The 24,872-nt window shown below is 37.2% G+C and overlaps 1 protein-coding gene across 3 annotated transcripts in view; it reads left to right on the top strand.

The window, feature by feature from the left end:
* The window catches only part of CDK8 (cyclin dependent kinase 8), a 48,443-nt gene that overhangs the window by 6,349 nt on the left and 17,222 nt on the right, over positions 1 to 24,872 (top strand). For 2 of the 3 annotated variants that reach the window (XM_010728903.3, XM_019612177.2), the window contains exons 2-5: positions 852 to 962; positions 2,454 to 2,594; positions 19,784 to 19,841; positions 22,616 to 22,747. In XM_010728903.3, the coding sequence (XP_010727205.1) occupies positions 852 to 962; positions 2,454 to 2,594; positions 19,784 to 19,841; positions 22,616 to 22,747 (442 nt within the window). Of the gene's footprint in view, positions 1 to 851; positions 963 to 2,453; positions 2,595 to 19,783; positions 19,842 to 22,615; positions 22,748 to 24,872 lie in introns of those variants that run through there. The other variant, XM_019612178.2, reaches the window with a different exon arrangement.

Below are 24,872 nucleotides of genomic sequence, written 5' to 3'. Positions count from 1 at the left end.
CATTCTCTCTGCATTCAGTTCTTGTGCTATCATGTTTTCCTTTTGGAGATGATTAAGCTTGCAATTTCTAAAGGCAGCTGAGCTGATTTGATGGCCCGCTGCTGCTAAAAGTCCTTGCTCCAAGCTGTGTTCTATCCTTTTGCTGCTGCTGGGTCTGCTGTTAGTGCCACGAGTCATTGCAGCTCCATAACTAAGCAGAAAATTGCCACCTTTGTGTGTCTGGGTTAGTTTTCTTCTGAACTGGTGAACTGTTTTGGTGGATGGCTTCTGTGAGTGCCATAGCTGGTGTATGTTGTGGGAGGGAGCTAGGCTGCCTTCTTTTGGTAGAGCTGACCTTTTATATCGTCTGGCTCCATCCTGTGAACCACGGCTTCATTTAGCTGACTGCATTGACAGGAACTCCATGAGTCATGAGCTTCTGCCTGGAATGACTGCAACCAAAATGCAGGGTTTCCAAGATAATTTGGAATCCGGAGAAAATTGGATGCCCCAAATGGCTGTATCAAAGATTAGAGCCTACAGGAAAAGGCAGCTGCCACAGCTGGCTGTTCAGGGAGCATTGTGATCCTGGATAATAGTGAGATTTACTGAGATTTAAAGGAAATGAATAGGAAGTGTTTGCTCTAAGGGGGTTACAAACTGTGTGTTTGGCTTTGGTTTCAAACTAGTGACTGATTCTGTCATTTAAAAAAAGAAAAAAAGGGGAAAAATGCTATTTTCTTTCAGTTTTTATCTTTGTTGTTTGTATTGTAGAATACATAGCAAATTCTATTATTACTCTTCATTTTTCTAGCCCTTCCACAGCTCTGGATGTGTGGATATAACCGTTATGGTCTTTGTTTATTTTGCAGTTGCTGCGGGAGCTCAAGCATCCAAATGTCATTTCTCTGCAAAAGGTGTTTCTTTCTCATGCTGACAGGAAAGTGTGGCTTCTCTTTGACTATGCTGAGCATGACCTCTGGGTAAGGTGAATTACTTGTAGATAAGTTGGTTTTATTTGCAGAAAAGGGGCAAGGTCAGGGAAGAGGCATTGGTTTAAAAACAGTATAGCCTCTTACTCTCAATGTTTGTTGGAAACTTTCTCAGTACCAAAGGAAAAGCAATGGAAAATGTTGGGCAACCAGATGATACAGCTAGCTTGTGAGCTCTTTAAGAAGACAAAAATCTGCATTCAGTACTCAGTAGCTAAAAATCTAGTTAAATGCAGATATAATCCTTTGCTACAGCTAAAATGGTGTGTGGGAAAGTGTAATTGATTATACAGGTGGATTGCTTTGGAAAAATAATAAACATTGAGAAATAGGGTAGCGTGGAGTTTCACCTACCCTGCGTGTCATCTGTGATTAAAAGACATCAAAGTGACAGCAGTGCACAGAATGGAGACATCATCCATATGTTACAGTAGAAAGAGCTTTTTACTTAATCATCTTCTGAAATTTGACGTATGTGCTGAGCACAACTATAATGAGACTGGGGAAAGGACACTTTGTTAGAGGAAGAACTACCCTGGGGGGTTGAGTAGTCAGGTACCCAAGGGGCATCTGGAATTTGAGGAACACAGTGAGAAGAGAGGACCTTCCTCATCACAATAGGAAGAACATGTGGCAGCAGTTTGAAGCCAAGTTTTGGTTGGGTGAGGGTGGAGTTTGGTTCTGATTATCACGTGAGTGTAAGCCATCACAGAAAGTGTTTGTTCTAGAAATTACCCCTCTCTCAAAAGGACAGAAACAAGATAATGGTTACCAAGACTGACACACCTTATGCTATGGCATAAAGCCACTAATGTTAGTGGCACCTGGGATTTGAGTGTTAGGACAATGTAGGTTTTTGGACTCTTTCATGTTGTTAGACATCGTTGCCTGTGTATGCAGCCAATTGTTGAAGGTTTCTCTGTGTGTAGCCTGGTGACTGATGTTAAGATAGATAAACTTGTAGCTTTGTTCAGTCAGCAACAATTCTTTTTGTATGATGTTTTTTAAGTGTATGGACTAAGCTCAAATTAATTCCTTGTTTAAATTAAAAGTTAGAAACTCCTCATGTAGTTTCAAAGAACCTGGCTTTAAATCTTGAATGTTAGTGTCACGACCATAAGAGAAAACATAAAATAAAATGATATGGGAGTTGAGTAATTTAATTTTAATCCTGTGCTGTGATATATAGAGATATCAGCCTCAAATAAAAATATTCTCCAGAAACTTCAGACCTACAAAAGATCAGTGGAAGGCAATTTGCATTGATGATTTCATTTTTGAGAGATGGTGTTAATCTTATTTCATATAGTACTCATTTCCTAGTGCATAAGGGTACATGTTTTTAATTTGGAAAATGAATGATGAAAGCTTGCAAAGAACTGTCATCTGTGTAAGGAGTTGCTGGCAATATTGTTCTGTAATGCTGCAGTTTAATAGAAAAAAATTTACTTTTTCAAATTCTGATTTCTTTCCTCTTTACAGCATATAATCAAGTTTCACAGGGCTTCTAAAGCAAACAAGAAACCAGTTCAGTTACCTCGGGGAATGGTGAAGTCACTGTTATATCAGATCCTAGATGGTATTCACTACCTGCATGCTAACTGGGTGTTGCACAGGGATTTGGTAAGTTCATCTGCAGTGGGTTTAGTACTGGGATGACTAAGGGCAAGGATTTTTTATTTTTGTTTTTTGGGGAAACAAACCTCTGTGCTAAGGGCAAGTGGCCCTTAATGAAAAATAAAATAAAATGAATATTTTTACACAGCAGTCAGCCAGCCCTGTGTGCAAATCTTCAAAGCCTGCTATGTTGTAATAGGCTTATGGAAGTGAAGCGTATCAGACGGCTGGTTTACTTTTTTCTAAATAAACTATTTTTGACTGTTAATTTAAATAACAGGCATGTTAAAATACAGAATGTGCCTTTGGTAGTATGACTGCAGGCCTCAGAAATAGTTTATAGTGCATGCGGGTAGGTGTGAGAGAAGATGGTTGACTACAAGAGCTGCTGAAATGAAGATTAAACAAAAAAGCTACCTTCCTAACACTGTCAGTTTCACTTAAGTTAATGGCATTCAAGAGTTAGCTTTTTAGAGTATTTATATCAGAAATATAGCCATACTAACTTCTGAAGACTTAATGTTTATCCTAACTGCAATGTAAGGAAGCATTTGAACTTGAACTAGTATTTCTTAACCAACAGATTCCATTCAATGTTTTAAATGAGTAAATCCTGCCAATTCTTAAATATCTGCTTCTAAAATACGCCCATAGTTTTGTTTTGGCATATGACAGTGTTCTATGATTTTGAAGTCTGTTTTCCTGACCCAGTTGTCCATATCTCTTACGTATTATAGCCTTCTTCATATAATATGATGTGTGAGACTTCTAATTACTGAAATTTCATTAATACATGAGAGCATAATGAGTTTCACCTGTCATTCCCATGAGTACGTATTACCAGTGCTATTCTATGCTTGCTGCCTTCCATATTGCTCCTCAGGAATTGCTAGAATCAAATTTTGTCTTTGAAATAGCTTTAATAGTGCTCCTTGAAATCTGGTCAATGACTAGTTATTTGTCTTCTGTTTTTGTGCCTAATAAATGCTTCTGTAGTGTGCTAGTCTCTTTAATGGTAAAACGTCTATATTTGAAAAAATAATAATGTTTTCAGAACTGAAGAACAAAGAAGCTTTGTTTTCTTACAACAGTGTTGCATGAATATTGTTTCTAATTTGATCCTGGTTTTAGAAACCAAACAAAAGGTTCAGCACTGAGGGGAAAAAAAAGAATCTTGTGATGGTTTAGTCATCACTCCGTGAAACAGTGGAGCAAAAAGTAATATAAGAATATATAGTATGTTACTGCACAGACATCTGGTTTTAAACCAGAGTGTAATGTCTTGCTCTTACTACATGCCTGCAACAGTACTCTTCAATTTTTGAGGCATATGGAAAACAAATGACCTGTCATCAAGAATCTGAATTTTCTGGTGTTTTACTTTATAAGGCTTCAGAAAATTTATGAACTTAAGTATGAAAGTATTAATGTAATTGAATGGAAAAAAATAATGCATGTTGTTAACTGGATGGCTCAGGAGATTGGCAATTTATTACAGAGCCTTTCACATCTATGTCTGTAGCTCAAATACAGCTTGTTGGCAACAGCCAAAACAAGTACCATCTCATTTTCTGACCTATGTGAAATGAGTTGGTGGTCTCAGTCCAGCAAGCAGTTTCTTTTCCAGCAAAAAACCACCATCACAACTGAGTATCTTCTAGTAGCCTAAGGAGAAGGCAAAAGCTTGAGGCAGAGTCTGAGAGGTCATTTAACTGGAATCTTGTCAAGCCATGTTGGTGAGGAAGCATACAAAAGCTGTGCATGGGCTGCATGCAGTGTCCTTCATAGGGAGACTGTTGGGTTCTGGGTTGTTGTTTACAAAATGTTCAGTTTGAGGTATGTGACTAGTAGAAAATTTGTGGAATATAGATGGCATGTATTCCATGCAGTAGCAAAAAACAGAATTGTATGTCAGATGCTTTCTTCATATTTTCAGTTTCCTGGAAATAACTTGAGTAAGGGAAGGGGTTCTTCCTAATATTCTGTCTTAGCAAGACAGGGGCATATTTGTGCATGGTTAATGCTTGTAAAGTTGAGACTTTAATAGCATGCACATTCCGATGCAAAGCAAAATCATCTAAGTTAATGCTTATTCTGAGATGTTTCTGTTCCAGGGTACCTGTAATGTTAGCTTCAGGAATATTAGTCAGCAGTTTCACCTCTTGACAGGATGACTGGAAGATTGTCTTTTAAGTGGTATATTTATATCTGAACGTATATGCATACTGACACAGAGTTGACCAAGTAACATGCTTATGTTCATTTCACGTGTTAGCTCTGAGTGATGTTGTTTGGCTGTGGTAGGGAGCTAGGGAATTTAATACTTTAGCAGAAAAATCTGTTCTTTGCTACATCTATCTTACAGAGTAAGGATTTTTTTGAAGATTAAGGTTAGTTTCTTGAGAAATTGTTCTCTGAAGTGCAATTTTGTAGTGTTTTTTAAGATGCGTTATTGAAGTTAGCGTTAGGAGGATCAAGTTTTGAAGGTTTTTTGAGATCTGATTTTTGTAACCAGAAAGAAAACATAGCATAGAGCAATGTGCTTGCATCCACAAAACAGACAGTGAAATTCAATGATTATTGAAACCACATGAGCTTAGATTGTGAAATGTCTTCATAGCAGAGGAACTGGAGAGGCTTAATTTATATAAGATTTGTATAAAGTGACTATATTCTGTATGAAATAGTAACTGCAGGAAGACATTTAATCTGCTCTTTTTAGTCCTTATTTGTTTTTTTACAAAGTGAATGAATGCAGACGTTAGCAATAACTTGACTGTCTTCAGTTTCTTCTTTTTTACTATTATATGAAAGCCAGTTCACCATTTTTATCAGCAAGCAAGATGCTGATTATCTTTGAGTAGTGCTGTGCCAAAGTAGTTAGCTTTTTCATGTCTTTGAAACGTACTATAAAATTTCTCAACAAGTGTCATTCCTTTCAAAATTTCATATTTGACTTGCATATTCTTTAGCTTTTTTTAATTTTATGACTGCAAGCAATTGAAAACAGATTGTTTATTCGTACTCTGTAGCAGGAAGGAAATAAGAACACTTCAAGTATAATTATCACAAAGTGGATCAATTATAGTTTTAATATTTTGAATTTAGTTATCAAGCGTGCTTGAAACATACAGCATTTTGCTGACTACTTTTCCTTGTCTTTGTTCTACTTCATTTTATCCAACTATCAGACTTCTTCCTGTACTTCAGGAGCTTACTCTACGCTAAAAATAAGCATAAATAGAAAACTGGCCATAAATCTGTTTTCATCAATCTGCATACTCAGTAACATAAGGAAAGAGAGGATGGTCTCTGCAGCGTGCTTGGAAGATTTCAAGTACTGGGCTCAAAATAGAGGTCCCTTTGCATGTTACAGCAACTTTCATGCTAATGTTGGAAAATGCATTAGTATTTAACATTATTGCATGGTAAGCCTTCCCAAAGGGTTGGGTCCAGTCTTGGCTAAGAGGTGAGCACTTCTCCACTGGTTTTGTGTGATGACAGTAAGATTAAGTTGTGATTTAACTTGATCTTCACCAAAAATATTTAATGCGCTCACCTGGTACTGCAATGCTGAAAGCAAAAAAAAGAGAATCTTATGTCTCTTCCTTAAAATTCTGCAGCTGAGGTGCTGTTACAAGGCACTTTTTGTTGGCAAACCTTTGGACTATGTTGTCTGGGCTGTTAGTTTGTGGATGGTGTGAGTGGATGTATTGCCACTTGGCAAGCCAGATGTGTCGGTAGCACAGTGTTGGATTTCTGCTTCCCATTGCTGTCCTCCTGTCTCTTGCCAAACCATCAATACATTAATGTCCCGATTAGTCTGGAATTGCATTATGATCTACGTGACCATATGCATACTAGAGATAGCACATGATACTGCAACATTTTTAATGTATTCCTAGCTTGCAGCTTAGCTCAACTGCTGTTTTGGGATGAGCACTTCTTGGTAATGAGCTTTCAGGTGGGTAAAATACAGTGCTGGTTGGAAGCTCGCTTCCTCAGATTGGGCTCTTCCCAAGAATGCCTACTGCCAGATTTGTGATCAGCAGGAATACTGAAGATATGCTTTCAGTAAGTGAGCAGAAGCCTCTGCCAGCATGTTTTTTTGTAGGCCATCTTAGTCACTTTCCAGGCTCTAGTTGTGAATCAGCATTTAAGTAAGTGCCTTAGGCAAAGTGAAATATATGGAACTTTTATTGTGCCAATTTACCATTTTCCACATTAGAGCTCTTGAATCAAAGGATGTTAACCTCAATCAGTATTCAAGCACTACTTCAGAAATGCAGAAATGCCCTTCAGTCCTGCTCTAGTGCTTACAAAACTAAGACCATTTGCACAAAGAGCTGATAGAAGCTATATCTGTTATTAGAAAGTAGTTAATGCTTTTAAAAACAGTGTGGTCTTTCACTCTCTTTATACCTATAACCAGGTATTAGGCATTGCTTCCCAAATGGCATTTTACTGACTTAATGGTGATTTATTTTGAAAGGAGTAAAAAAAAAAAAAAATCACAACTTCAGTTGTCGTCTGCTGCATTTTCCAAGGTTTTTGATTCCAAGGTATGCACAAGCATTTTGTGCATGTGAAAGAATGTTTCTGGCAGAATATTTTGTTCTTGCTTAGGTTATAACAACTTAGGTTTTCCTATGAATTGTAATTTACTATAATTTTGAATATTCTATAGTTCAAATACTGTTATCTAGTGTTTCTTAATCCAGATCTTTACAGTTTCTTGCCTGCTTTTTTGACTGTTTTTTTCCCCCTTTTTTAATATTACACTCAAAGTTCAAAACAGTAACTAAATATAGTGGAAATGATCAGAATAGACTGCAAAAACAAATATCCCATGCTCATATCAGTGACTTTTCAAAAAAAGAAGAAATAAGCATGTTGATGATCTTTACCATTTTTAAGACCGGCTCTGCTAACTAGAATCCATTTTACTTTGTTTGCTTCTTGGACCTTATTGACAACGGTCTCCAAGGTAAAAACAAACAAACAATAAATGCTTCATTCAGTAAAGTCTGTCAATGTACAAATATGTAAAATGCAGATTTGAAGCTAGAAATACAATATGTTGCTACCGTGCTACCAGCCTTGCGGCCAGAAAAGTGGAAAGCATTCTTCTCAGATCTTTGAATTCACCATAGGAAAGCCTGTAGACATACCTTAAATCACTGGCTTTGTAAAATCAAGTTGTTGTAAGGCCACTCTTTGAAAGGTCATAGCAATCAGGGGAGGTTCCAGAGGGGTGGGGAGGGGGGGGAAAGAAATGTCACTCCAGTCTAAAAAAGGACAAAAAGGAGGAAACTACATGCCAGCTGCTCTCACCTTGATGGATCAAATCTTCTTGGAAGCCATTTTAAAACATAATGAAAGACATGGTGGAAATCCACGCTGAGAGTAGTCAGTGTGAATTTATGAAGGTAAAATCACACTTAACCAACCTGAAAACCTTTTGGGACAAAATGGCTAGCCTGATGAATGAGGGAAGAGCTCTGGATGTTGTTTATCTTGACTTTAGGAATGTTTTCAACACTTCATCTTGTAGCATCCTTATGGACAAACTTAGTGAAGTACAGACTAGGTAAGTGGACAGGGAAGTGAATCAAAAACTGGTTGAGCTGATGGGCTTAGGGAGTCATGATCTGCATCACAAGGTCAGGCTGGATGCCAGTCAGTAGCAGGGAATCCCCAGGGGTGATACTGAGTCAATACTGCTTAACATCTTCATTAATGATCTGGATAATGGGACAGAGTGCACCATTGCCCAGTTTGCAGAAGATTACCAGAGGTGCTTTCCAACCTCAGATTGTGCTCAGATATACGTTCACAGATATGTTTTGAGAAATTCACTTATTGCTTTCTCCGAATCTGAAATTTAGCTCACAACAGATCAATTAAAGAGGATGGGGTGGGCAAAGGAGTATTGGGATAGATGTAAGAAAATGAAAGATTGAATAGCTTATACAGAATGTGTCAGAACCTTTACATGAAAAGAGAAAACTTCTGCTATTTCTCCTGACTATGGCAGAGGAAGAGAGGAAACTTATAGTTTTTGATTTTTTTTTTTCTTAGAGGAAAAAAGATGCTGTATCCCAAGTAATGTTTTTGGAAGCTATGTGGCCATAAAATAAAAGATGTCTTACTACTGGATTGTCAAATTGCATGAAAAAGTAGGAATTAGTAAGTGGGTGAAGGTCCACTTTTTATTTTAATCTTTAGGGTTTTTTTAGCCAGGAATTAATTGTCTTATAGGGCGCTAACTAAATATGCTGAACATCAGGGTGACTTGGTAAATTACTTTTCCAGCTGCTTGCTGGGGAAAAACAAAAACAAAACAAACTTGTCTTTATGTGGTTTTTTAACGTTTATATATTTGAGCCAACTTTGGCTATGAAAAACTTCTATAACCACAGTAGCTCTAGGAAAAGATATTTGAGTTCTGATGGAAGCGTTACTGAATTTCATTTTTAGAGCTCTCTTGGATTAGCGCTCTCTCTTATTCTTGGCTGGAATATTATTCCTATTGTGCTAAAGCTAGTTAATGCTGAAATCAAATTTGAAAAGATGAATGAAAACACTGTATTCAAGTGCCTCTCCATTGGTGTGTGGGCTTCTAATACATCATTTATTAGTGATTTTTTTGGTTTTTTTTTTTTTTTACAGATAGAGTAGGTCTTTTAAAATTCATAGATCAATTTATAGAATTTGAAGGTTCTTAATGTTTAACCTCAGATCTTACAACCATGGGCAAGGTCACTGAATTTTTGGGTAAGAACCATGAAAAGGATAGAATGAAACTACAAAATAGATTATAATGTGTGAGATCAACAGATATACATGAAAATAAACTTTTATCCATGCAACCAATGCTCATGAAAAATGGGAAATGACTGCTAAGCATTTTTGTTCTTTTATCTTACAGTGGTGTTAGATTCTTATTAAGGCAAGTGCTGAACAGGTGGACTTTTGGTAGTGATTTTTCTGATTGCAATTTAAAAGCTTGTCTATAAAGTTCATTTACGAGTGTAGGGAAGGTCAGAAATCTCACAACTTCAAAAACACTTTCCAAGTTCACCTCTTTTAGACTACTGCTTTTATTCCAAATTATATTGACTTCTTGATAAAGTCCAGCTTTATCTGAGTATCATAAAGATGACTAAATTTATTAAGCCTTTCATTATCTTATACTGATGGATTCCAACTCTGATAGTTTGTCTTATGTATCAGTATTGACTTGTGGTTGGTGGTGTTTTTTTTTTTTTTTTACTGAAACCTAAATTTAGGTCATCAATACCTTTCCTGGTTTTTAGTTCAATATTTTTCTTCTATAAATAATTCTAAAAATAATTGGAGATAATAGTGAAGTCCAACATCACTATAGTGAAGTTGTAATTTTCAGATGACTTTGTACTCAGTACTTTGGCTTTTATGTGAGAATATCTTGCTTTGAAGCTGCAGTAAACACAGTCTTTGCCCAAAGCTGCAGATCAAGGTGGAACAAAATTATTAGAAGTCTGCTGATTAAGCAAGGCAATAATGTGAGCAAAATTAGGAAGACTTACTTTTAAACTGTTATTACTTGAGTAAATGCATTTAAAGATTCTCAATTTGGAGTTCCATAGTTAGTGAAAACTTTCACATCGGCAACATATAAGGTGTAATAAAAAAAAGAAGAGTGGAGAACATAAGGCTGCTTATTAACCACCAGATGGCTCAGAGATGAATGATTATTTGGAGACATGAAGTTACACTGCACCCATCTAACAGTGCGGATAATATTTGCAAACCTGCTGTCATTTACAATTTGTTGATATTTCCTTAGTGAGATTTTTCACTTATCTGCTTGGAACTGTCAAACACAAAGCAGTGCACACAACATACTTTTTTCCTGATGTTTCAATGTCATTGTGAATCACATTCTTTTTAAACTTTGACCTCAGACCAGCTATCAGGTAGTGAAGAATCTTATTACCCATAGAGGAATTGCAGGTCTGAGGATGCTGCTTTTTGTTTTCTCTCCTCAGCGTGGGATGGAGTGTTTCAGGGCTGATGTTTAAAACTGTTTACATCCTCACCTGGCTGTGAAATCAGGCAAGGCGTTTTCAATGTCCCAAAGAATTAAATAATGTTGCTGTATTAGTTTTAGAGAAGTTTGTCCTTCAGTGGAACATATTCAATAACAGTACCACAATGTCCTTGTCTGCTTATTTACTGATTTCTAAAATGAAAACGTGGTGGTACTTTAGAGCTTTTTAGAAGAAATGATAGAATTATAACTATAGTTTCTAGAGAGATGGCTGGAACAACATAAATGGGAACAAAGCTTAAATGAGTGTTCCATCATGTAACCTTTGTATTTATCAAATTTCAAATATGAAGTATTCAAATACCTTGATGAAAAGATAAAGTATCAAAGCCATCACATTCTTAGAAACTTCAGAAAAAGAGGTAATCAAATAAAGGAGGACATGTTTTGGGAGAAATGTACTGGGAGCTGTACCAAGGCCAGTTCAGTTGGGCTTGCCTTCGTTCCTATGACAGTGATTCACCGGTCATTTACACCACACGCCTCTCCTGGCTCACTTTACTTGGTCTTCAAAGGGAGATGGGAGATGGGAGGGGTGCTAGCGGATTGTGGAGGTGGACAAGGAAAACAAGATGGTGCTGGAATGCAATGAGAAATGCAGGAGAATCTAGGACTTGGATGCTGAGAATGTAGCATTGCCTTCAGGAAAACAGTTCCGCTTGTTAAAATGCTTTAGACTGAAATACGTAATGATGCAATAGAGCAAATGTGAACAGATTAATATATTAAATACATGAAAGATTTTTTTTTATCTTATTTTCAGTGAAGGCTTTTAAGATTCTATATCTTTGTTCTTTCCTGGAGTTATTGAAAGCTCACAAGCGTCCTTTACCTTTTCCCTTACAGATTAAGGACTGCAGTATCTTGATTGGTGCCTCAGACGTTAAATTTGCCAGAGTTAATACCAGCTCCTGTCAATTGTGAATGCTCAAAAGGGCTCCCGCCTACTTAAAATAATGCATAACATATCTGTTTTGTTGGATCTCTGACAGGATGGACTAGCCTTTAGGAGCCTGATTTAATCGCAAGAGAAGGGTAAATAAGTAGCAAAGTAGAAAATGGAATACGTTGACAACTCTTTGTAGCAAAAATAAACAGCTAGTGCAAAAAGTGTTTGGAAGGTGTTTTCCAAGTATTACTACATTTCAGTTGAAGATGTTAAGGATTTTTTGTGATGAATGTTCAGGTAAGAATATATAGAATAGAGAAACTTTTTAAGAATACAGAAGAATGTTTGGGGGAATTTTTATGATCCCCATATTGATTACAAAAGCAATACATTTTATGTTCCATGTAATTGTATATTGTTTTTTATTATTTTGATCATGAGAGGAGAACTGGACTATCAGAAAGCTTTATGCAAGTATTTTCCTTGGGAAGATATACAAGCTTCTCATGAAAGTTACCTTCAATGTTTAACTGTCCAGAAGGCTTGAAGTTTCTATTAATGGCTCTCTGCTAAGCAGCTTTCACAATTAAGTGTTTAAAAATATAGTGTTCCAAACTTCTTTAGTCAGCTTCTCAAAACTGTTTGACAGATGAAGGATCCCATCTCTTCGTACAGGCAGAACTTGATATTTTCAGTCAGTCATAAACGCAGTAGTAGTTATTGCAGCAGTCTCACAGTCTGTTTTTACTGCTTTCACAAATGCTTCGGAAGAGAAAAAAATAGGTTGTTTGTGAAAGGAACATGCATTATAAACCATGCTTGCTTCATTCTGCCATGCAATATAAAACATGGAAGCGAGGGGATGAAGCAACAGAAAGATGCATCTGTTTGAATGGAAAGAAAGATGGTCAGATGACTGTAATGTTCTTTTCTCACTTGTATTTCATTTCCTGAGTATTTCTCAGCTGTCATTTTGGATGTTTTCTGTGTTTCGTAGCTATTTTTAATTGAAGTGTTAGAAACTGTTCTACTTCCTGCAAGTTTCAATAACTGAGGATTTCTGATTTATTCTAATCCTTGATCTATAACTGAAGATTTCAATAGCTGCAATGAAGATGCTTTCCAAACAGATGTAGTTACTATATTATTCTGTCTTGGACTTCTTCGTGCTTTTTGAAAGATGCTGACCATGTGCAGAACTAGCATTTTTTATATTATGTTTTGTCAAATGTGCATTTTTTTAAAATACTTCTGTTGCTATTATTATTATTATTATTATTATTATTTACTTCCGAAGGACTGAAGTATATTGATGATTGAAGAATCATCTTAAGTGTTACATAGGTAATATACTGAAGGATATCATTCATGTATGTATAATCACATCGGTATCATTTGTGTGTGTGTGCATTTGTGCATGAAAACTTCTTAAAGGTAACTTGAGTGGTTTTGTTCTTTTAATTGCAGAAGTTAGGTTGAACTCTTGGGATGCAAATACATAAACTGATGGGCATGCTATACCAGATTTTTCTTTCTATAGTTTTAAATGTGTTCTTTTGTTACTAGCCTGGTTTTTCATGCAATGGCTTTGCAGACTGCCCAGATATGATTATGATGCTAGGCACAGACCCTGCTTCTAGTGCGTTCACAGGAAGCAGCTGTCCAGACCCATGGAGATGATAATCGCTTGTAGTGAAATACACAGGAAGTATATTTGTGCCAGTCTATCTGTCTTAGTTCAAGTTTGTTATTGCATGTTTGGGTGATATGATAACCATGTTTTACGTGTTAGTAGCTTTTCTTACAGAAGTGTTTGCCTATGATATCCACCTTTTTGTCCTCGGAGACTTTGTACAGAAAGTTGCACCTTCTAGCTTAGTCTGATGTACACTTTTACTGGATGGGACAGTTGGCTTGAAAAGTGTAATTACGTCTTCCAGTATAATTCAGTTCTAATCAAAGTGATAGAAAAGCCTGCGTGTTATGCACAAATCTTAATAAATTACATTGCCCCATGTTTTCAGTAACTGAATAACAGTAACTGAAATAAATTCTTGAAGCGTGTTGAAAGCATAAAAAAAAAAGCAATAGGGAAACCAGCAGCTTTCATCAGGATGAAACAGAGATGTAATATGCTGATAGTACCTAGCAGAAGGATTCCCTGGCATAGATATGGCATCCATGTAACTTCTGTCCTGTACAAATACCTTTTGTACCTTGAAAATTTAACAGTTCCTGGTTTAAATACTAATTTTTAAATGTTTGAATATTTTCTTATCTCCAAAACAAAACGAAAAAACCCACAACACCCAAGAAACCAAAAACCAAAACAAAACCCTCTGAACTGTCTTTTTTGTAAGGAAATTAATATGTTGTTAACAGAATTCATATACTTTTAATTGAAAAGACTTCAGTGATTAGGTTTAATACACGTTCAATTCTGTAGAATATTGTTTTCCATTAAATGTTACATTGTTCATGGTGGTCTTTTGATTATTTATGTTAAAGACCAACTCAGTTAATGTATCACTAAAAATATTGCAGTTGTAAATGCCCATCTTTTAATACAAGGAAAAAATTTACTTCAGGAAATTGCTGATGCTATCAGCTGTATACAATAATACTGATATTTTCACTGTGCTGTTTATCATCGTAGTATTGAGTTTTGTTCAAAATGGAAATGTCAATTATTTTCTGTCACCATAAAATGCTTGAAAATGGAGTAGAATTGCTAACAGTGCAGTACAAGCACATTGAGGTGAATATTTTTGGTGTATGTTCCAATTATTTGAAGACCAACAAGGTTGCTCAGCAAACCAATGTAGCTTAAGAAGTGTGAAGCTTTGCAGCTCACAGACCATGAAACTGGGTGTGAATTTTACCAGGTCAACTGAAGTCATCTTTTTCATGCGCGTGTGTGTGTGTACAGCTTTTCTTCTCACAGGACTTCACTGTGAAGTGAGAAATAACGTCAGGCTTTTAGATTTCTGCCTCAGTCACAAAAATTGTTTTTCTCAGAAGGTAACAATTTGATGCTGGAAAGCCCTTGCAATTGTGGAGTTGTACATTTGAATATCTTCCTATATGGCTTAATTCTTAAGAGTGAAATACTAAGAAGTTATTAATTCTAAATCTTAATAGAATCGTTGCTGAAACTGATTGCAAAGGCAAAATAATTTTGGGATAAAACCACTGTGTTTAATATTGTTCTTAATGCTGCTGTTTCAAATGAAAATGAGTGTTAACTAATTCAGCTGTCTTGGCTCATCATACATAGAAATACATGGCATGGTCAGTTCTGTAAACTGTGTGACCATCAGATGCACAATTAGTGGTCTGGAAAAGTCAGTGCTGTAAGTCACCCCTCTACTGTTTTAGCAGCCAAACTATGGGATTAGTCCAAATGAGAATTAGGATAATACTTAAACCTGATTAGAAGGTGCATTCCATTAAAATGGAAGTAACAAAGAAGGTCAGGCTGCTCTTTCTTTCTGTGTCAGACTACTGCAAACATTTAATAAGTGGCAAGCAAAAAAAGGTCACATCTACATTATAATACCATAGATAAATCAAAGGAATTCTGCTTATTCATTGATATGTGTTTAGCCTTTAAAACAAACTGGTTTGTATGCAATCTAGTAGTGAAAAATATATAGAGTAGTAATTTCTACAGTCTGGTTCAGTGTTAAAGGTAGTAGCAAAACAATTGCTACGCTTTCCAAAAACTCTATTTCTTTTCTTTCCTTTCCTCTATTTTCTTTCAGTGCTTTGATTGAAACTTACTGAAAGTTCCATGCTTTCACTGGAGCACAAAAAATGCCCCATGGTTTCCAGTCACTTAGCATGAGGACGTTGAACAAGTGATCATTTCCTGCTCTTATTTGTAACTCACTGCAAGCAACACAAATGTCTTTTTTGATCTATGATTACTTGTCATTGAGAAGGATTGGTATAATTTTCATGTAGTTTCCATTTTTATCTTCAAAATAGAAAATGGAATACGTTTTAAAGCCTGGAATTCCTCTCTGAATGAACCTAAACATTTTTAGGGTATGTTTAGAAGCAGTGTCAGAGTGTAATGTTTGTTCAAATGGAGGAATGTTTTAAAAAAGTAGTTGTCCTGCAGAAAAGATGTGAAGAAAATGCATGGCTCATAACCTTAGCATGAATCAATCACCTCACATGGCTGGCAAAACCGTATACCCTGCTGGGATTGTATGTAAGGGAGGACTACATGCCAGGTATGTAAAATAATCACTTGTAGTTAGCGTTAGTGAAGCCTCAACAGAAGCAGCGTGCAATTTGGGGCACTCCAGTTCAAATGAAAAGGTGGCCCTGAGGAAGTACTAGAGGGAGAGGAATCGGTAAAAAAAAAAAAAACATCCTATTAGGAAACACTGAGTAGAAGAACTTCTTTCAATCTAGATAAAGGGACTGAAAAGAAATGTAGGTATTCAAAGATGTCTGAAGTTGTTGAAATGAAAGGGTTGTTGTCCTGCTGAAGTTTAAGAAAAGAAGCAATGGATATAACATTGTTGCTTGCCTTAAAAGTTAAGGAAAGATTTTGCAGTGATGAAAAGTGAAGGAAGGTGGTCTGCCTGGAAGGATTGTGCAGCCTTCTGTCCCAGACTCTTGAGAGTTGGAGTAAGGAGGCAGTGCTGTATTTCATATGTTAGATGAGCCAGGTGGAAGAGGAGGACTGCCTGAAGATCTTTAATTCTATCAGTGTATCCTCCATTTCTTATAGCTTCTCTATTTGATATTAGCTTGCTTTTTAGGAATCGTGTGCAGTTGGGAAATACTGACTAAAACAAGAGTATATAAAATATTTCAGTGAGCATCTTTATTCTCTCTTTAAAGACAGTGATTAATTGCACTAGACAGGTCTTGTCTTGGAATCTCACAAGTCCTTCAAAGTGAGATTTTGGATAAGATTTAGTGCTGTGCCATGGTCACAAATCTGTCCATGAGAATGAGTTAGTCCACTACTGATGAGACTAAGGGGGTTGGGTGGAGAGGGGTTAGTTTTCATCTTACAAAGGTATCTGAATGTTGTTTTATTAGTCTTTGCCAAGTACTCAGCTATGCATTACTGCATGGCTCTTCACGTTTGGTTTAGGATCTCAGCAGTTTTCTCATTTATGTTTGGCTGGCATAAGCAAATTGTTTTATTTGAAGGCAAAAATAACTGTGTCTCAACTGCAACAAAAATAAGTGACTTTAAAAAGTTGTTTATTAGTAATTGTAATAAAAGATTACTGTTTTAACACAGTTTGTTTTCAGAACTCAATGTAAAAATTGCTGTAAGATTTTTTTCTTTGCTCGCCTAGCCCAAGGGATTTGAATAAGCACTTAAACCTTCATTTTCTCTGAATAATGAAAATTAAATGAAAACTAAATTAAACTGATATTTGTCTGGATTTCTCCCTTCTGTTCCTAATGATTGCTTATTTTTCTTTGCAAATAGAGTTGTCTAATATATACTCGGTTTCTCCCAGTCTGTCTCTTTTGGCAGTGCTTTTTTCTCCAAATGGTGGACTTGGGTTGGAACTAGACGATCTTTAAGATCCCCTTCAACCTAATCCATTCTAAGACTTGAGACAGATCTATATAAGAGTTCCTGACCCATGTTCTGAATTTTGTTAGTGGACTCAATTGGTGGTTTTGTGTTTTTTTTTTTGAGAATCCCCAAAATGTGTTTAGCCCGCGCTGTCCCTTTACTGCTTTGTGGTGGAACCTCCTCCATGAAATTTTGATATTGATGAACAGGCTTGATTGGAAAATTCCAGGTTTTAATCCTTGTTTTAAATGTGATGTTGTCTCTCTTTACAGTGATAAATATTGTCTGCAATAAAAATCTTTTTCAAACAGTGCTTTTTCAGAGAAGGGCCTTTGATAGAAAGAGGTGAACTGCTGTGAATGGTTACTCAAGATTGATGGCTGAGATTTTTTGGTAATTTGTGGCTTCCAAAGACTCCTACATGGAATTCTAAATTGTCTGTGGTTTTAAATTTTTTCTGTAAATCCTGAGGGGAAAAATACAAACCCTGATTCCGAATCAAGTTACTTGTTGCTGTTGTTACCTGTTTTGCCTGTTCTGTCTCATCTTTGTGTTCTCTCCTGTGTACCTACCTGAACTAAGGGTAGAAGCGTTTCGGGCAGGTGTTGTTACCCTGTGCTGTGCTGATTAATCACCTGTTGTATTGGAGCCCAGGTGTGAGAATGGCTTCTTGCCCCCATCACAGTCCATGTAGTAACTTTTTTTTTTAAGGTAAAAGAATAAGGAGAATGTTATAAGCATTTTTGTAAAGAGTGTTACCAACATGTAAAATATGATGTTTCAGAATAGCATACGATTTACCTGAAAAACTTTGGTGCTTGTGTATCCTTTCCGCTAAAAATATATTAATTAGGTAAATAGCTCATTAACATTCTAGATACACTGAAGCAGCTTTCATAAAATAAATGCATATTTTCTCCTTGAATCAATGTGTAGCAAGAGAATGTGGTGGAATTGTCTTTTTTGAGTAGCAGTTTGAATTGCTTTAAACTTCAGCATTACTTTTGGATTTGAAGACTTATGTGGCTTCTTTATTTCTGAGACTTCTCTAGAAACAACCGAATTTGATGCCGTGTGGGCCATGTGCACACATATCGCTTTTTTATTTTGTGCTGAAGCACTGCCCGCATGGAACGTATACCTGTATGTAAAGAAAGAAAGAATAAAGTTTAAAAAAAAGAATGGGGATGGGATTGGTGGTGTGGGACACAAGTTCTTCTGCACATCACTGAGCTGGTACAGCTCAAGTGTGCTCTGCCAAGCTGTAATTGCTGTTGGAAAGTCTTTGTTCAGCCAAGCTGTAACACCAGCTTTCGTATTTACCCTGTGCTCCATTTATGTATTCTGTATGCGGATTGTGCAGCTTCAGAAACCCACATTGGAGCTTTTCATTGGCTGTAGTAATAAAGTTTCTTAAGGCTTTTTTTTTCCAGTTATTACCTTTCACCTAGTTTTGTACAATATGAATTATTACTACATTGTTATTTAACTGTGGTCTTCTAACTCTTTGAATGTTGCTTTATGCCAAAACCTAATACGTTCAGTAATAGTGAATGTTTGGTAGATTACACTTTGCTCTCTACAAGAGATACTAGGATTTATTCTATTAATTTTTAAGTAGCCTAAACTTTCTTGCTGGACTGCTTTCTTACTTCAGGTCCAAGTAAAGTGGGAAAACAAAGCTAGGCTGTAACTTGATCTTACTGCAGTTCTTCTAATGGACAACTGATTAGGACCCCTGTTTTGTCCAAGAATCACAGTATGAGTAGATATCTAAATCACTCAATTTAAGATAAAATTTAAAAAACAAAAACAAACAAACGACAACAACAACAGAAACCACACTATAAATTTTAAAATTTCATTGTGAACTTCATTGCTTTCTCCCTCAAAATTAGCAGTGAAGGCCTGATTTATGTGCAGCATGTTAGCATGTGAGGAATCTTCTGACTGGAGATACAGAGACTGGGTTTTAAGAACTTTTAGAACAGAAACTAGAGGATGGGAGAATGGATTGTCTTACTAATCAGTTGAGCTCCAGCTCAGTTCTGTAACTCACCTCTAGTAAAAGAAAGAAGGGGAAGAATCGGTATTTTGCTGTCAAAATAATGGAGAGAAAGATAGCACAATGGGAACACTTTCTGGTTTCACAGCTGTCTGAATTGGTATACACTTGTAAATAGGAATAATTCAGGTGATTTTTGTCTCCCATATAAAACTGTATGGCAATGTACTTTCTTCATGGAAAAAGTGTCTGCAAAGGTGCCTGATGACTCCTGCACCAGTGCCATGGGCCAAGGGATGCTGAGCAGCCAGGGTCTGCCCCCTGCCCAGCGCACCGGGTTGAATACCAGGGTTCTGTAGCAATGTGGGAGGCTGGAGAGTGCCTGCTGGGGTGGCTGACAGTAGGGCAGCAGCGTAGGGAGCACAGTGTGGAGCACAGCCATGCTGGGAGGAAACATGAGGGAGATGCAGTCAGGGAGAGCCCGTGGCTGGGTCCTTGCACAGCTTTGCTATGGTAGAGAAAATTGTCATTTTAATCAAAACAAAACTGGTTTAAAACTGGCAAAACAAAGCTTAACTAACTTTTCAGAGACTGTGTTTAGGTTTATCGTGGTATATGTATTGTATATTTATTTTTTTTTCCACAGAAACCTGCTAATATTTTAGTTATGGGTGAAGGTCCTGAGCGAGGAAGAGTAAAAATTGGTATGTTGATATCTTTGATAAGTCCCAGTGTAGCATTTAAGTTAGAATGTTCTGGAGGTGCGGTTGTACCCCTTAAAGTAGTTACTGTCATACTAGTATTTGCTGGAGACATTGTCTAAATGCTGTGTTTGAGTGACTGGCTCCTTGATGTTAGATCCCTGCCGATGAAATGTGGTAGCCTTACCATCAAAACTGGAAAATGTCGATATGTTTTGTTTAAATGGGTGTTTGTGTGGGGTGGTGGGTGTTGATGTGGGGGTAAGGGAGACAGCAAGGGAGGAGAGGAGAAAGAAATGGGGTTTTAAAACTTCTTCCATTTGCCCTCGTAATGTCATTACATTATCTTGCTGCTGCTTCCAAAATCTAAATAGGAACTATCTACTGCTACTCCTAAAAACCTTAAAACTTTATAACAAAATCAGAGATGGCATCAAGCCTACAACATGTTTTTGAAAGGGCAGACAGGTCTCTTGGAGATAAGCACGAGGGATCCTAAAGTCCAGAAAACACAGGAATTCAGATAAAACATTGACTGAGAACTGCTAAATGCTCCAGATGGGCTGTAAGTGGGTAGGAGTGACCCAATGCTTCCCCACTGCTGTAGAATTTTTTGTGGGAATTCCTGCTCAGAGAGAGGGGATAATTCACAGAACTTCAATTGTTTTAAATTAAAGTAAATAAATACATAAAAACTAACGGTAGCCTAACAGTACTAAGCGATACCAGGCTGTGCATTAGTGTGGCAGAGCTGTGGGAGCAGGCTGCTAATGCACAGCCTCCTTATGTCTGTTATGGTAATACAGCCCTATCTGATAGGCTTTTATTTTTATTTATTTATTTATTTATTTTAAAGCTAGTTCATCTTTTTCACTTCCCTCTGGCTCTCTTTTATGAGGTGATTCTTCTGCACTGTTGTTCTGTACACTTACTGTTTTGTTTACCTGAACTATAATGTTAATCACTAGTGTAAAGGACAGGGCTATAAGATTTCCAGGGAGCATTCGGTGCTACTCTAGCTCTGCCCTCCCTTCTTGTAACCCAGGGAATAGATAGGCCAGGGCTGAACACTTCTGCACATCCTACCCTGAAAGATTTTAAGGCCCATCTAAGCTTTAGGGTTGACAGCAGAACTTGGGGTCTTCTGTGTACAAAACAGGGACAGCACAGACAGCAGAAGTGACTATTTCTTCCTACTGCCATATTCTTCATGGAGCAGTTGCTTCCAAAATGGAGAACGTAGGTCATTCTCTGGGCACGTGCAGTTTGAACTGTGGTGGTGGTGTTTGCTGTACACAACTATTTGCTAGTAATTGCACATAGACCACCCATTTATCTCTTAATGGATAGTTTTGAATTAATTTGAGAATAAGTTTGAACACAACCAAATTTAGTCAGACTGATCATGGACGGGTGAAAGATTCTGGATTGTATACCACCAGTCCTCTGAGCCATCCATTCCCGGGGGGAAGAGGGTGGGAGACCCTGCATTTCTAAGTGTGCTATCAAAATGTAGATTTTTTTTTTCTTATATTCTTAAGATATTACCACAGCAGGAAAAGAATGCAGAAGTTAAACCCATAACAAGGGCATCCACTTTTTCAGTGCAAACTAATTTCTCTAAAAAATACATAACTGGCATTTAACTTAAGATAACTTCTATAACCTTTTTGTGTCATTTTGAGTTAAAAAAAAAAAATTCTGCAAACTATTTTCTTAATTTTTTATAGATGCTAGTGACTTGATTGTATCTTCAGTAACCTATAATTTAGAAAATGGTAAAATGTTTCTCTTTTTAAAAGCATTAAAATAATCATAAATAGGAATGCATATGAAAAAGTATTTCAAGTTCTCTAGTCAAGTTAGAGACCCATATTACACCACAGATTCCCCCAACCAGTGAGCTATAGCAGATAGTTCCTTTGCCCTCAGAACAGCTGTTCATCTCCTTTCAATCTTTCTCAGCAAATATATATCCTTGCACCAGAGTCCCTGTTCTTGGGATTTGGGGAGCACTGGGTAGACAAGCAGATCCAGTGGGTGAAATTGCAAATTTTAGTCTCTGCCCATTTTTTTCCTGTATCATTTCTATTGCTAGCTAGCTCAGACAGCTTTCTAGGAAGATATATATATATTACCAATTCTAAAAAGCAGTTTTTAATCCCCCAAGCACCGCTTAAAATTATAACCTTAATGGTGTCTAGTACTGTTATGTTGATGCTGGAAATAACTTCTTGACTGAATATTGCTAGGGAGGCAGGTACTGTAGGCTTAGTTGCTTTTTCTGTGGAGGAAAACTTGCTACAGCTAACTTCATGAGTAGGTAGCTTTTGTGGCATGCACGTATGTATTATAAATCATTCTAACCTGTGCAGAACTTGTGTTTTGCTCACATGTAAAATGCTTCTTGAAAGACTATGCAGTATAATGGATTATTTTACCGGAGAACATCAGGTAAAATGAGTCAGGATTTACCAGTGTCCTGAGAGAAGTGAATGATACGCTTTTTCAGAACAATGGTTAATTCTTCGTTCTAAATGGCTCGTGTTAGTAATGATTTATAATGATGTACTTTATAGGTGATGGCATCCAGTAACTTCTACAAAAGCTTTAAGAACATGAAATCTGCTCACAGAATTTCTATCTGCTACAATCTGCCTTTGTGTTTATTTAGCACAGTGATGGTAGCTCTAAAAAAGTAAACTCAATCAGTTCATTATAAAAAATATATGGTAGTTTTCCTAAAAGACTAAAACACCTCTCTTTGAATTTTGCAGCTGATATGGGCTTTGCCCGATTATTTAATTCACCTCTGAAGCCTTTAGCAGACTTGGATCCAGTAGTTGTAACGTTCTGGTATCGAGCTCCAGAGTTGCTTCTTGGAGCAAGGCATTATACCAAAGCTATCGGTAAGTAACATGGAGGATAACCTGCCGTGCTATTGTTCATGCAAATTGCACCCAGATATTGAGTACTGTTAAATAGTACAAAGGTCAGCAGCTGTGATACTGAGTTCTTAAGGAAACACTTAACTTTGACAAGTTGTTTGTGGTTTCTGGCCAGTTGTAGGAATGAAACATTTCTGGGCTTGGTTCAAAGTGCCCTGCAATGCAGTGTAATGGCTGCTCCTCAAGGATTTCCTAGAAGCTGTTAGAATTGAAGTGATAGGGATGCATCTTGAAACTGTTGGTTTAAACTGTTCGTGGTGGTGAGACATAGTGTGTTAATTTCATTGCAGAAGTGTTCATCTAGTTTTATAAATGCTTGGGAAATACACTTGGGGAAGCATAGGATGGAGAATGTGTTTGCTGCACTAATCTGTATCAGTGAGATTTAATGCAATGTGGCATTTTACTTGCTACTCCTCACTTCTGCATCTGTCAAGAAAGTATTGAATTTGTTTGCGAGAAATTAATAATTTTAAGTTTGCTATTTGGTATGTGTTTCTCTTCAGTAGACGGAAGTTGCCAATAATAGGTTCTACTCTGTCAGGCCTGTGTTTTAGTCCATCCCTTGAGGCGTTCAAGGCCAGGTTGGATTGACCCTGGGCAGCCCAAGAGGTGTCAGCCCTGCCCATGGCAAGGGGTTGAAGCTCAGTGATCTTTAAGGTCTCTTCCAACCCATGTCATTCTATGATTCTCTTTCTGTCTTTTTCAAAGCACGTGAGTGCCTCAGAATTCCTCGAGGTGGTGGGATGTGGTCAGTGCCCGGCACCGGAAGGGGCTGTGGGCACACAGACCTGCAGCCTCTCAGTATGCAGGCATTGTGAGGATGGTATTCGTTCCATCAGCCACATGCTGCCAGCTCCTTAGTTCATTGCTCCTACTCACCAGTCTGAGTGGCCATCACTGTGCTGGCCTTTTGCCTTGCCACTGGGCGGTACGAGTGTCCCAAAGTCCAGAGCCATGGTAGGCTGTGGCTGAAGGCTGGGGAGAGGCCTGGGCACCTGGGGATAGTGTTCACCTCAGTGGGGGGAGTGAGAGACTCTAAAGAAGAGATCTGGGAAGTTTTTCCTCTCCAAGCTGCTCATTTTCAAAATCTGTGTTAAAGCTTGACAAACGTTTCCGGGGAAACAATTTCCCCTGCAGGGCTCCACTTATTTTGGACAAACGTGGAGGCTGCGCGTTGGCATATATGTTATTATTTCCATAACCTGAAGTTCTCCCGTCAGACATCACCATTCTTTTCTTAATATCATGTCAGTGTTTTTCTCAGAGATTTTAATCTTTGAGTCAAATGTATTTTCAGCAACTCTGTTAATATTATATTTCTTTTATTAAGTACGTTCTTTTCAATTGCTTTTTTGTAGTGTTTGCGTGTTCTTTTGCTTTATTAGCGTTTCCTTCTGCTTGCGGCATGTGAAACTGCATGGATAGCCATGGCCTTTAGTACATAATTTTTTTTCAGCACTGATAAAAACTGACTGATGCAAGCACTGAGCAGTGAGGTTGCGTTCTCTGCATCATTGACTTTTGTCTTTGTTCCTGACATTTCCTTGTTCATTCAAGGTTTGATGTGGCTTTAGTATGTGTTACTTAGAAACTGCTCTTGTATATACTATATGTATATATAATGGGGGAAACAACTCAGATTTAGACTCTGATTTTGCAGATTGGGACAAAACAGTTAAAAATGAAAGTATTTTTGTTTTAAAAAATAATAATAACAGCAACAACAACAAAAAGCAGGGGGTGGGGAGAACATTCTCCAGAAAGAAAAGCTTTTTTTTTTTTTCAAAGAATGTTATTTTTTTTAAAAAAAGAGGGTGAGATACTTGCACATAGAGCAGTTTTATTATTTTACTGCAGAGTTTTGTAGTTAGCATTTGGTTATTTCTTTATCACTGCTCATATTTTTTAGGGACCTTTTAATATCCAACTCATGTTTTATAGGGACCTTTTAATATTTGTTAAAATGAGGGGCTGATCAGAGAGAGCAGATGTTTTGATGGGAGCAGTGTGACCTTGAGCGGGTGACGTGTTGGTTGGTTCTTCAATTGTGTTTTGTGTGGACAGCTAATCAAATAGCTTTTGT

This window comes from Meleagris gallopavo, chromosome 1 (assembly GCF_000146605.3).
Source record: "Meleagris gallopavo isolate NT-WF06-2002-E0010 breed Aviagen turkey brand Nicholas breeding stock chromosome 1, Turkey_5.1, whole genome shotgun sequence".
NCBI classification, from domain to species: Eukaryota; Metazoa; Chordata; class Aves; order Galliformes; family Phasianidae; genus Meleagris; species Meleagris gallopavo.
This window is presented reverse-complemented; position numbering and strand designations above follow the sequence as displayed.